The sequence below is a fragment of the Medicago sativa genome, chromosome 1, assembly GCF_051527215.1.
Source record: "Medicago sativa cultivar Bolivia chromosome 1, Bolivia_mono, whole genome shotgun sequence".
In the NCBI taxonomy this organism is placed as follows: Eukaryota; Viridiplantae; Streptophyta; class Magnoliopsida; order Fabales; family Fabaceae; genus Medicago; species Medicago sativa.
In genome coordinates this window covers 80838990-80852186 of record NC_140749.1, presented here as the reverse complement: position 1 = coordinate 80852186, position 13197 = coordinate 80838990, and the positions used below count along the sequence as shown (strand labels likewise).

General features: G+C 32.0%; 1 protein-coding gene across 1 annotated transcript; it reads right to left on the bottom strand.

Moving 5' to 3' along the window:
* Window positions 1-4529: 4529 nt before the first annotated feature.
* SYTC (Calcium-dependent lipid-binding (CaLB domain) family protein) lies at window positions 4530-9552 on the bottom strand. The gene is made up of 12 exons (XM_085739681.1): window positions 9293-9552; window positions 9021-9119; window positions 8882-8932; window positions 8674-8797; window positions 7930-8048; window positions 7744-7845; window positions 7564-7638; window positions 7210-7286; window positions 6542-6791; window positions 5576-5944; window positions 5241-5369; window positions 4530-4852 (listed from the first exon to the last, which is right to left on the bottom strand). The coding sequence occupies exons 1-12, from the start codon at window positions 9401-9403 to the stop codon at window positions 4724-4726; spliced, it is 1635 nt and encodes a 544-aa protein (XP_085595807.1). The 5' UTR covers window positions 9404-9552; the 3' UTR covers window positions 4530-4723.
* Window positions 9553-13197: the final 3645 nt, after the last annotated feature.

Genomic DNA, 13197 nt, shown 5'->3' with positions numbered 1-13197 from the left:
CTAGCTATGGACTAATTTGGTTTGACATTTAAGTCATCTTATAAACAAATTTGTCATAATTGCAATTGTGCATGAATTGGAAATTGAAAAATTAGTCTTTTTAAAAATAATTTATCATTTCTTCAAATTGATAAACACACTCTCAAAACTGTAAAAATCATTCAAAATAGCTTCTTCACTAACTCATGTCGTTAGAAGCTATCACGTGACACATTAATATATACGTATTTTAAAGTTCTATCATTACAGTATTTTTGTCCATAAAGGCAAGATTTTTTACAACTGATTTATTGTATATTATTATCTTTATTTACACACACTATGGCCACTGGGTTAACGCAAGTGTTTGGAACATAAGGTGTGGGAGTATTTTTATACTCTCTTGGTTCCTTTGTTTTTAAGTACCTTCGATCCCATGTAAAATATTTAGGTGATATTGAGTTTTAGTGATATTGGTGACATTATTGTATTTTAATGCGAAATACTCTTTTATGAATGATTAAATAATTTAATTTTGACGAGAAAGAATGGTGGATTATGAGAGAGATAAACACATTGTCACCATGTCGTCCAAGTGTAACCTTGATCATATATACAACTACATAAGAAAAAATTTGATTGTTTGTAATATCCAGAGTTCTCAATTCGATTTCTATTACTCCCTCCGTTCTATTTTAAATGACCTAATTTAAAAATCTGAATTGTTCACATAACATGTTTTGACCCTATTTTTCTACTAATATATAAATACAAAATATAGCATATAAGATGTTGTTGGATTCGTCTCGATAATTATTTTCCAAATATCAAATTTTTATAATTTTTTTAAAATAGATTATTAAAAATATTTAAATTCAAAATTATACATTGGCATATGTGACAAGTCAATTAGGTCACATATTATCGGACGGAAGGAGTATCATTATTTATCGACATGGATGTTAAAGGAGTTGCAAGTGATTACTCCCATAGAGAACAGCCAACCAACGGTGGTTTTTGTTAATTATGATGTCACATGTACTGATGATCAAACAAGTCAAACCTAATCTATACATTCTGTGGGGTCCATTTGTTTAAAATCATTATCCTAGATTGAGCAAATGCAAGTCTTTTTCTTCCCTTCAAAACCTAATTTTTTTTCCTTCATACTTTAGTTTGTGCTAGCTAGCTTTCTTATTTGCTTGATTTACATATCTACATAACTGCAACCAAACACATCAAAAGCCTGTCAAGATTCAAACATGAGAAGGTTCATGCAAATGTTTTGCAGAGAAGTTCCATTGGGGGCCTCTAGATTTTTCATGTTAGAGTGAATTTATTTTCATGTCGTACGTACTCATGCATTTCTATTGTTCCCTACCATGACATATTAGTTAAATCTTGAGGAGACTTTCTATTGATTGACATCATTGAAGACACCCTAGCATCCAACACTCCTTCAGAGAAATGGGGGAAGAAAATTAAATAAAAAGGCTCTTTTCAATAATAGCCTTTGACAAAGAAAAGGTAAAGCTTTTAGACAGACTTTTAAACAACAAATGCATTTTAAAATTATTCGAATGTAAAACAAATGCATCTTAAAAACATTGAAAATTTCTCACAAAAGAACTAGTATATTTTTTCTTTCAATTATATAAACTGGCCTATTGTTTTTTATTTTTATTTAATTTTTATTTATTTTGCAGGGATTATATATGTGAAGAGGAAAAAGGGAATATGTATACTTGGAGTAATTAACCCTTTTATTTTTATTTTTAAAGTGTATCTTGCCATCTCAATTCTCTCAATAACAGAAAGAAAAACTCGCAAATAAAAGAACAGAACAGAAAATTAAAGAAGTCTAGTCTCCGGAAAATGGTGATAGGTATGGGTAGGCATATTCGGTTAAGGATGAAAACTGATGAGTTGTTTGCTAAATTCAAAATAATTGAATTGAACCGAACTGTTTGCATTTTGAACTGAACTGTTCCAAATCAAACTGAACTGTTTTTAACCGAACCGAATTATTATTATTGATACCGTTGAAAAAAAATAATATAAAAACCAAACAAAATCGAATTTTAGAAGTTTTAAAACCTAACAAACTGTTTCGAACTAAACTGATAAATCATGAATTGAACTGAACCGAGCCAAGTTGTTTCAGTTCAGTTGCAGAATTATTATTTGGTTTGGTTTAGTTCAGCAATTTAGTTTGATTTTTTGGTTTTTTTTTCCCACCCCTAGTTGCCACTATCTAGCACAAGTATGGTGAAAGATATTCCATAGCCCAGTTATTATCTTCTTTTCAGTCCAGCCCAAATAATAACATTAAGCATCGACCCCATAAATGCATTTAAAAATTGCTCTTCTCCCATCACGTTTTGCTCACTCCCAACTAAACGACCGAAAATACCCCAGTATGATTTTACTCATGTAGGTGTTAAACGCAACGTGACTTATGTCACGTTAGATTATACACCTACGTAACTTAAGTCATACGGAATCACGTTCCGGACACTAACGTGAGTTAACTCCCTTTGATTTACTCCTTCAAATTTTTCATGATTTCATAATGTTGGTATATCATCCACACTTTCCTTTCTTTCTAAACCATCATCAAGATGAGTCACATGCTTTCATGGCTTCCCTTCATCCCCTCTGCCTTTCCTTGTCTAACTTACAAGCTACTTTCTAAATGTAGGATCTAATACATGTTAACGCATGCAATAATGCTTGCATACATGCAAGTTCTGAGTCATTTTTTCATTCTTCAATGCCATCATTTAAATCAATACCAACCGCATATTTTCATTGTAAACTATTAAAGGTATATTCTCTTGCATATAATATATTTAAAACATGAGCATGCCATTGCCAATTGTGTGAATCTATTTAAAACACCTCACCATTAAACTAGAAGAATGAGCGTGCCATTTGTTGGTACAAAATAACACACAAGTTAGTGAACTATAAACCACACACAAGCACATTTTGGCAAAAAAATCAATAAAAAGGAATGGGTTTGTTACCAACGTGAGTTAATGTGGTGCTCCAAACGTGATTCAACGTGAGTTAAGTCATGTAGGTTGTATTCCAACGTAACTTAAGTCACGTTGGAGGTATTTTCGTCAGTTTGTATGAGAGTGAGCAAATCTTAATGGGAAAAGAGCAACTTTCAATGCATTTAACTCCAATGGACTTTATAACTTAAGCTCACATCATTTTGCTAGCTAAATTGATTGGAAAGTTGTTCAATAGACACCTCAATTTCGTCTTCGATCGAGTGGTAACTTTCAATTGATTGTTTTTATGTATAAAATTTGATCGCGTCATAACTTTCTACCAATTCTTTTTTCAACTAAGTGAACAATTTTGAAGTGCCTATTGAGCAACCATCAGTTGATTGGTCTGAATTTTTTTTTGTTGCCTAAGTCTTACTCAGTTTTTTTAGCAAGTAATCAATTGATTGGTCTGACAATTTTTTATTTTTATTTTTTCGCCCAAGTCCTATTCCACAACAACAACAACCAAGCCTTATACCACTAAGTGGGGTGCCTAAGTCTTACTCCAAATCCAGAAAAGTTTTTTTAACAAGTAAATGCAACAAAGTTAAATGTATATTTCTTCCTTCAACTAGCGAGTTTTGGACATTTGCCTCGTGTATGACTCCTCTTATATCAAAAGGTGATTAAATATTAGGGTGTGAGGCTATTAAAATGCTGAATTGAGGTGCCTATAACTTTAGACCGCTTTCTCTACCCCAAACACTCAGCTCGTGTGCAAAGTATTGAATCTGAAATCATCTCCAATGGGACATAATTTAACTTACTCATTTTGGGCAGCTTAACTCTTATTTAGTGGACTCCATTGTGTCACATCACATACAAACCACAATATTTTTTTACTGCAATGGTGCATATTTTAACAACTCATAAAGTATTTAACAATTGCCTATAATGGTATTAACAATTGGGTCATGAGGGGTCCAGAAATTACAGTGAACAACAATTAAGTGCAGTAGACAGCAAACGACAGTTAACTGCCATTTAGAGTAACTTCAGGGTGCCTTGGAGCAAATCAAGATCATAACATTAAGATCCAAATCCATATCCATCCAATCCATCCATTTTGCCACCCCTAAACCAGACTGCCTAAAGTGCAATTTTCAGAGACCATAACATTGGACTTTGAGCAATCACATAAGTTGCAGGAACAATCGAACAAGTTGTCAGGAAGACTTTCAACACAAGGAGATGGTTCAACAATCTTTTAGTTATAATTTACTAGCATATTCCGTCTACAACTAAGTGGGTACATGTTAGAAAATGCCTATAAGAATGGCTAATGTATACTAACATATTTCTCATAAGGAGTTTTTTTTTTTTTTTTGAAAGAAATCATAAGGAGTATGTTAGCAAGTTGCACTCACACCTTTGACAATATTTAATCATTTTTTAGTTATAACTTCCTAAAACACTTCTATTAAATATATGTGAATTTAAGTTAGCAAATTTGGTAGGTTTCGAGAAACAAAATCATTGACGACAAAGTTTGTGACAATACTTTCTGTGATGTATATGAATACTTATCTAAATGATGTGCATTGTTTGTCTCTTCTATATAGATACACTGTAAAAACCAAAAACATTGTTGGCTAGGTACAACAAATAAAGCAAAAGGCAAACAAAGAATAATGAGTTTATAGACTTTTTTGAGTTTTGCCCCCATACACTGGTTTAGTTTGTTAAACCACCTTCCATTTTATCTCAACATGAATTACTCCATTCCTTGAATTTATTAGATGGTACTTGTCGTTAATGCGGCCATTATGCACCACATCACTCAGATTAATCTCCACATGCCCCAGGGATTCCTGCATTTTGTTAGTTGAGATAAACTACATGAGGGATAGAGAGAGCTAACAATAACAATCTGTTTAGCTTCTAACAATTTTTGGAATCATAATTGGTTATGAATTTTTTTTAATTGTGATAGGGAGAATATGAAAGCTAACTAAATAGAATGCATTTTCAGAAACACTGAAAAACAATGTTTCGAAACTTTTCATAATTTTTAAAAATAATCAATCTATTATGAAATGCATTTTCAACAACATTCATAATGTCTTCTTTGATGTTTATTTATCAGTGAGAATGAAAACAGAAAACACTAGAAGTAAACGGACCCTTAAAGTTTCAAGAAATCTATTAGGACTTTAGGAGGAAATATAAGTTGTAATGAAGAGAAAAATGAAATGGCACCTTAGACAGAAAACTGAAGTTCTTCCTCTTGCTCATGACCTCGATGTGTATCTTCTCATGTAGAGGAGGCTCCTCTAGCATAAACTGGAATTCTTCATTCCAACGTGGTTGACGGGTTTTCTTCATCATCTGCAAAAAAATAAATTCCAAAATAAATTTTTTCAAGCAAATTAAATAATACTAACTTGGCTGAGTTAGTCATGCATACAAATGATAGTATGATTGCTCGCATTTTTTTTAACAATATAAATTTTATGTAGTGACAAAAATTGGTTTTGAATGAACAGATTCTGTATTGTTTTGAGCCACATCTATACCGAAGGAGAAAATTTTACCTTTGTCCTTTTCTTTTCGCCTCTAAAGGTGATCACTGCAAAGGGATTATTGTGATGACCCTCAACTTCGTCAGCCTCCTGTACCACAACTGAAAGCAAACCCGCTCCTTCTTGGACCTCATCATCAGATACACTATCAATTCCACTATCCTTTCTGACATATCCTTCTGACGATCCACCGAATTTCATACTATCTTCTCTGAATGGAACAAAAGTCATGTCCACCACAATTTGCCCTCTAAACTTCTTATTTGGAGTCTCATTGACATTTGTGTCCTTAAGCAAATCAAGTGTAAATTCTTTATTCTCATACGGCTTAAGCAGCTTTAGAGGGACTAACTGCATTCCCAGCTTGTCATGTGCACCAACCTGCACTTAATTGCATATCATCAATGAATCAAATGGACAGAGATGAAAAATAAGATTGGAGAAAGATAGATTGTGTCTGTATCATACTAATAACTAATCTAAAATTTACAAATAAATTGTCTCGTAAATGCCAACATAACTTTGAAGAAGAAAAATTAAACATGCAGCTGCCGACATACAGAAAACAAAGAAATTCTTTAAAAATAAAAAACCAACTATGTGCCTCTAGTAAAAAAGGTAAATTCACTCCTTGAAATTGGTTCCAAAGTTTCCGTTTGAAAATATTGTATGGTTGCCGTCCATCTGAGACTTGAATGTCATTAATCAGTTTTATTTGTCTTACACAAATAACTTAACCATAAAGATTCCAATTTTATAAACAAAGTTTGAAAATAAGTAGTCAATTAAGCTTCATTTGACCATTTTCAAAGGCAAAATGAAGACCATCCATAATCCATTCAAATATGACAATCTTAAGGGCTGACATTAGATGCTTTCAAGACAGAGTGTTTGGTCAATAGGTGACTACTACTACTATTCATGACAAGTGCTTAATACCAAAATTTGAAAAAGTAACCAGAAGAAGATAAGTAAAACCTTGTCCCAATCATAGACTTGTAATTGGAGAACTTGAGATTGAGGGTCCTTCACAACAATCTTGAATTTCTCATTCCATTGAGGATTCAAATTCCTCCTCTTGATAGTGGTTTTCTTCGCTGGAAGTTTGTCCCCAGTCAGGCTCAGTTTGACATATGGATCAGAAGTTCCTAACAAATCCATTTTCAAAAGCTTGACTGCCCTAACCACATTCACATGTAATATTCCCACTGGCTTCTTTATTGCTACCCTATAAATATGTGAAGAAAAATAAGGACCCAATTGCTAATGCTCATGTTTAACACAGAGCAAATATAAAGTTATTGTGAAACTTAAACTTTGACGATACTAATTTGCAGTATATTTTAATATCAAATGCATTATTTTAGATCATATGATATGTTAAATAGTAAAATAATTCAGGAAAGACATCTGATATCAGTTTTGTGTAATTCCAGGAATTGTTAGCCACTGAGAAATATTATACGCAAAATAATTATTAGGGGCTCACACTTAACTATGTTGACTTATCTAAATAAGGAGCAGGTATGTCCTTGCATATATTATTTGTAAAAAATGCAAGATAAAAATTTACAAAGCTTATAAACCATAAAAGTAACTTCAGTGGCATATAGAACTCTATCATTTTAATATTTTACAAGACTTACGTTGATTCATCAAGAATAGGGATTTCCAAGATCTGAGGCCAAAGATAAAGGTTTGCAACTTGTTTTTTTATTGTTTCCTGCGAGCAACTGAAGTAGTTAGTTCATGAAGTGCAGGGGGGAAATGTGACAGCGAGAAAGTAACAACAAAGATAACATGTAAACAATCAACAAATCCATCAACGAACTGAATATTAAATGTGCATAGGAATGATAAATTTTTCACAAACTAAAACCACCAAATTCCTAAAATTCCCGTGTTCTTAGTGATCAATTGAATTCAATGATGTTAAATGAAATTTACAACTAGGAAACTTCCATTCGCAGGAAAGTTGACGTCAACAGAAATGGCTGTACCTGAACAAATCTATAAAGACCAGGTATTGACATGATGTCCCCTCCAGATATCGCCAACCCAAAATCCACATGAGGCTGTACATTGAACATAATTATTTATCAGATGAGAAGGGATTTTTCTGACTTCTAATCTAATAATATAAAAGCCGAGAAGTGAAATTAGAAGAATATTTCCCTTACCTTCTCCATCAAAGACACCACAACCTTTGCAAAACATGGAAGTGTAGACACCAAAGGTCTTAAACTTATCCGCGGCGTCGCAAAAACTTGCAAGTCTACCAACTGAGAAAAATCAAAATCAATATTAGAGGAACTTAAAAAACAATTATTAATTTCTAATTTTCTGTGAGGGCAGGCTTAACAGACCTGCACTTTGATCTTCATAGACAACACATGCAAGGTCAATACTATGTTTGGGTTGCCAGCCCATTTGATGACTTGTTCCATGACCAATTCCTTTTCATTTGTTTCCAAAACTTTCATACCTGCAGAATTACAACAAACAGTGAAAAACAAATTAAATATAAGACAAGACCTTAATACCTTTGACTTAGTGAACGTATAGGTTGCAGAAAGTGTTAACTGAACTTTATAAAGTATATCGATATTTGATAAGGGTAGATAAGAAAAACTTATGCGTTCATTATGTTCTAAAGGACGAGTCTACTTTAAACTTCCAAGGATTCATATTTGATTGAACATGTATGATCTATCATTTTACATTTATTTTACGTCTAGATTGGGTGATTTGAACGTGCTACCGAGAAGATACTTATGGCACATACCAATGGGATTACATTGCAGAACCATATGTTCTTCATTACTCTAGCCACAAATATAATGTCAATTTGCATTTCAATTAGTATTTTCATCCAGTAATTTCATTCAATTCATATATGTTCATTTTAGGACCCAAAATGCCAAACTATAATCAGCGATAAGAACTCTTATGACACAACCTTCCCATTGATCTCCTCAACCCAATTGCACCTCTACTATTCTACCTTTATGCACACAATGACATCTAACCATGTACTAACATGAAATTTCTTCTAAAACAGTTGAATTTCGGATTATACAACAAAACACGACACAAAAAGACCGACTTACCACAAATAGTGGGAGGAAGAGTACCAAGGCTCAATTGATCAAACTCAATTGCCTTGATCTGATACTTTCCAATGTATTCATCAAATATTGGTTGTGCTGTAGTTCTAATTATCCCACAAATTGCCTGTACACAAAAACAAAATCACCATTAAACAATAATCATCTAATAAAAACACAAAATTCCCCATATGATCACTGAATCAAGTACCTTCTCCAAGAAAGGCCACATATCAAATAAAAACTTGTTCAACCAATCAACCTGATGAAACATGCAAATATCAATAACACAGTAAAATCATCAAAATTTAAAGTTCAGAATTTATAAACAAAATATTGATAAAACTAACTCTTTCGTAATCAGGTGTCTTCACCCAGAGAGGAATTTCAGGCATAAGTTCTTGCAAAGCAAGTGGGCCTAATTCACTAATTGGTCTAACAACAGGATCCTGCAACATCAAAAAAATTCAAAAAAAATCAAATTTTGAAGCATACCCAGAATTCACAAAGAAAAAGGGTATCTAAACCTCAAATCAGTTCAGAAAAAACTGATAAAAACAAATGTGGGTTAAATTGAAATGAAAAAAATGATCATGCAAAAAGATTAAAAAAAAACACTAACCTTGACTTGCTTTGATTCAGAATAAACAAAGAGAAAGAAACCAAGAAGAAGACCAAGAGGAATTCCAATAGCAAAACCAAAAACACCCAAGAAACTTTCAAAGAATCCCATTTTTGGTGAAGAGAGCAATGAAGAAAAAAATGGTTTAACGTTTGAAGGAAGAGGTTTAACAGTTTCCGACGCAGTTTAAGGTGGCGAGAAAAACTAAAAATAAAATAAAATAAAAGAAAAATGAATTTAATGTTTTAATTTTTTTGACCAAAGTGAATGAATTTAATTAATGTATATATGGTGAATATGGCAAGAAATGGAACTAAGAAAATTGTGAGTGGTTATGAAAGCGCCAAAACCAGGACATGACAGACACCCTCCTATGTTAGTGGTTTTTAACTTCAAAAGTGGCTCTAACTTCGGTTTTTTGGTCATATATGTAAAGTGGGGTCCATATCATATTCAAAATGGTTTGTGTATCATTTCACACGTCTCTTTGGCAAATTAACAAACTAAGCTTAATATGATAGACTATCTATATGTTATATCTAATTTTTGATGTATTTTGAATGAGATTGCTTTTGATGGACAAAATCTGTATAAAAAGTTATGCATTATTGTCTTATATCATATTATGTGACTTTTTAAGATAATCTCCTTTTTGTCATTTAAAAAGTTAGAAGAGTTATTCAATTAAATAAAACATTGTTAGAAAGCAAAATAAAAGTTTATTTTATTTTATTTTAAAGTGACAATTATTTGAGATTAAGAAATATTATAAATGAGACTTGTATAATGAGATAGAGATAACAAGAATTCATGCAACTAGACCATCGACCCGTGCTCCGCACGGGTTCCACCGACTAAAATATGTACGAATAAGTTATATCATAATAATAAAAAATATATGAAATATTCACATGATAAAAATGTATTACATTAATCATATCATCTTGACTATAGTTTGAAAATCGTACATTTTACATTAGATATCATACATTATGAAATACTATAAAAACGACATTTGAAGTGACATTAGTATTTTCACATTCATCATTGGTTATCATCAACCTTTTTTTTTTACGTATTCAACCCATCTCTTAAAGTAACTTTTGTTAATAGTCATTACAAATAAAACAAACAAAAATTGACTCCTTTGAAACTTGATCCAACCCTTACACCAATTCCATATTAAGTTTGTGCTTGTGTGGCAAGAGTTTGTAATTCCCCTCATTAACTCCTATCATGACATTCTCTAACTTATATGTTCCTCCTTCTTCAACCATTCCTTGAATCGTTGACACCAGGAACTTATGAATAGTGGCATGGATCCGTCCTCGCTAAACAAAAAATAACATGTCATTAACATAAACCATAGTATATGTTATCGTAGTGGCAACTTGAAAAAAGGATCATTTATTTATACAATCGATTTATATAATATACCTTCTCATCAACCAATATCATGTTCATGAAGATGATATCGTCTGGATTTTCCTTATCACGGATCAGCCATATATGGGCCACACAGACAATCAACTTCAAATCCTTCTTTCCACCTGTCACAGCTGAAATGGGGGTGAAAATGTTTGCCATATTAGCAAGTTCAAGAAAGAGTTATATTTGCTTAAATTTGCTTAAAGTCGAGAATGGTTGTATTAGCACAACTAAGTGGTATTTAAATAGGTAATTGGCAATTCTCTTCGTTAGTTTCAAATGTGATTATTAATCATAGTTTTCTATTGGTAATAATTACTATTCAAAAGTTTTTAATTGCCATTAACTACGTTCTTGATTGCCATTATCACTACGTCATAATTACTATTCAAAATCGAATCAACCTTGATACGTGTTATTTTTTGAAATAAGTACGTCATAATTGATTTTAATAGGTAGTAATTGGTAGAGTGGTTACTCCATACACCCTCCGGTCACTATTATAAGCAAAAAACAATATTGTAGGTTCATTCATTTAATGATGTATGTGGTCTTTATTATAGACCACATACATCATTAAATGTATGAATCCAAAATGTTGATTTTTGCTTATAATAGTGACCGGAGGGTGTAATGCATAAAAGCAATTAAAAGTAATTCCTATACGAAAATATTCGACTTTCATGATTTTAATTGTCATTAACGACGTTTTCAAGCCAATAACTACATTCTTAATTGCCTTTAACAGTACGTAACAATTACTATTCAAAATCGAATCAACATTGATACGTGTTAATTTTTGAAATAAGTACGAAGTTAATTGCTTTTAATAGGTAGTAATGGGTAGAGTGATTGGTGCATAATGCATAAAAGCAATTAAAAGTAATTCCTATACAAAAATATTCGACTTTCAAATTTTTAATTGTCATTAAAGACGTTTTCAAGCCATTAACTACGTTCTTAATTGCCATTAACAATACGTGATAATTACTATTCAAAATCGAATCAACCTTGATACGTGTTAATTTTTGAAATAAGTACGTAGTTAATTGCTTTTAATAGGTAGTAATTGGTAGAGTGATTGGTGCATAATGCATAAAAGCAATTAAAAGTAATTCCTATACAAAAATATGCGACTTAAAAGTTTTTAATTGTCATTAACGACATTTTTAAGCCATTAACTACGTTCTTAATTGTCATTAACAATACGTAATAATTCATATTCAAAATCGAATCAACCTTGATACGTGTTAATATTTGAAATAAGTAGGTCATAATTGCTTTTAATAGGTAGTAATTGGTAGAGTGATTAGTGCATACTTTAGTGGTAAAATTGGAGGGAATTTTCACCTTGAAACGCATATCTTCCTATCACTCTATATCGGATAGCACATTATAGTGTAAAAAAATGCATGCGTGAAACATTGAAATGTCAGTAGAATAATGTGATAGGAATTAGTGTATGCGTGAAACAGTAAAAAATGTATGCGTGAAACATTTTCAATTGCCGCTTTCTAAGGGATGTTTATATTATTTCTGATTAGCAATTAGTGTAGGGGAATTAGTTATTTCTGATTAGCAATTAGTGTATAGGAATGTTGACCGACTTGATTAGGCTTTAATACGTATTCAATTGCATTAACGAAGTGAGAGAACTTTTTTCAAGTTTGAATAAACGGATGTGATCAAGTGCTTGAACGGATGAGATTATTCGAGCAAGTAGTACATGTTTAGGAGGGAAAAAAGCTAGGGAATTAGGGCAAAGTAGGGAGGATTAGGGCAAACATGATAGCCAAGCAAGTCTAGCTTTTATAATAAAGGATCAAAACATATAATATACCTTCTCATCAACCAATATCATGGTCATGAAGATAACATCGTCTGGATTTTCCTTATCACGGATCAGCCATATATGGGCCACACAGACAATCAACTTCAAATCCCTCCTTCCACCTGTCACAGCTGAGAAGGGGGTGAAAGTGTTTGCCATATTACCAAGTGCAAGAAAGAGTTATATTTGATATATATTTGCTTAAAGTAGAGAATGGTTGTAATAACACAACTAAGTGGTATTTAAATAGGTAATTGGCAATTCTCTTTGTCAGTTTCAAATGTGAATAATCGTAGTGTTCTAAAGGTAATAATTACTATTCAAAAGTTTTTAATTGCCATTAACGACGTTTTAAAGCCTTTAACTATGTTTCTAATTGCCATTAACACTACGTCATATTCAAAATCGAATCAACCTTCCCTCAAAAAAAAAAATCGAATCAACCTTTAAACAGCAATAATTTTTTGAAATAAGTATGTCATAATTGTATTTAATAGGTAGTAATTGGTAGAGTGGTTAACCATGATATGTGTTATTTTTCAAGCCATTAATTACGTTCTTAATTGTCATTAACAGTACGCAATAATTACTATTCAAAATCGGATCAACCATGATATGTGTTATTTTTTGAAATAAATACGTCATA

Bases quoted from the DNA above. Each gene is read 5' to 3' on its own strand.
- SYTC (XM_085739681.1), bottom strand. From the start codon at position 9,403: ATGGGATTCTTTGAAAGTTTCTTGGGTGTTTTTGGTTTTGCTATTGGA. The intron at 9,120-9,292 runs GTTAGTGTTTTT...TTGATGTTGCAG, and splicing joins CTGAATCAAAGCAAGTCAAG to GATCCTGTTGTTAGACCAAT. The intron at 8,933-9,020 runs GTTAGTTTTATC...ATGTTTCATCAG, and splicing joins AGACACCTGATTACGAAAGA to GTTGATTGGTTGAACAAGTT.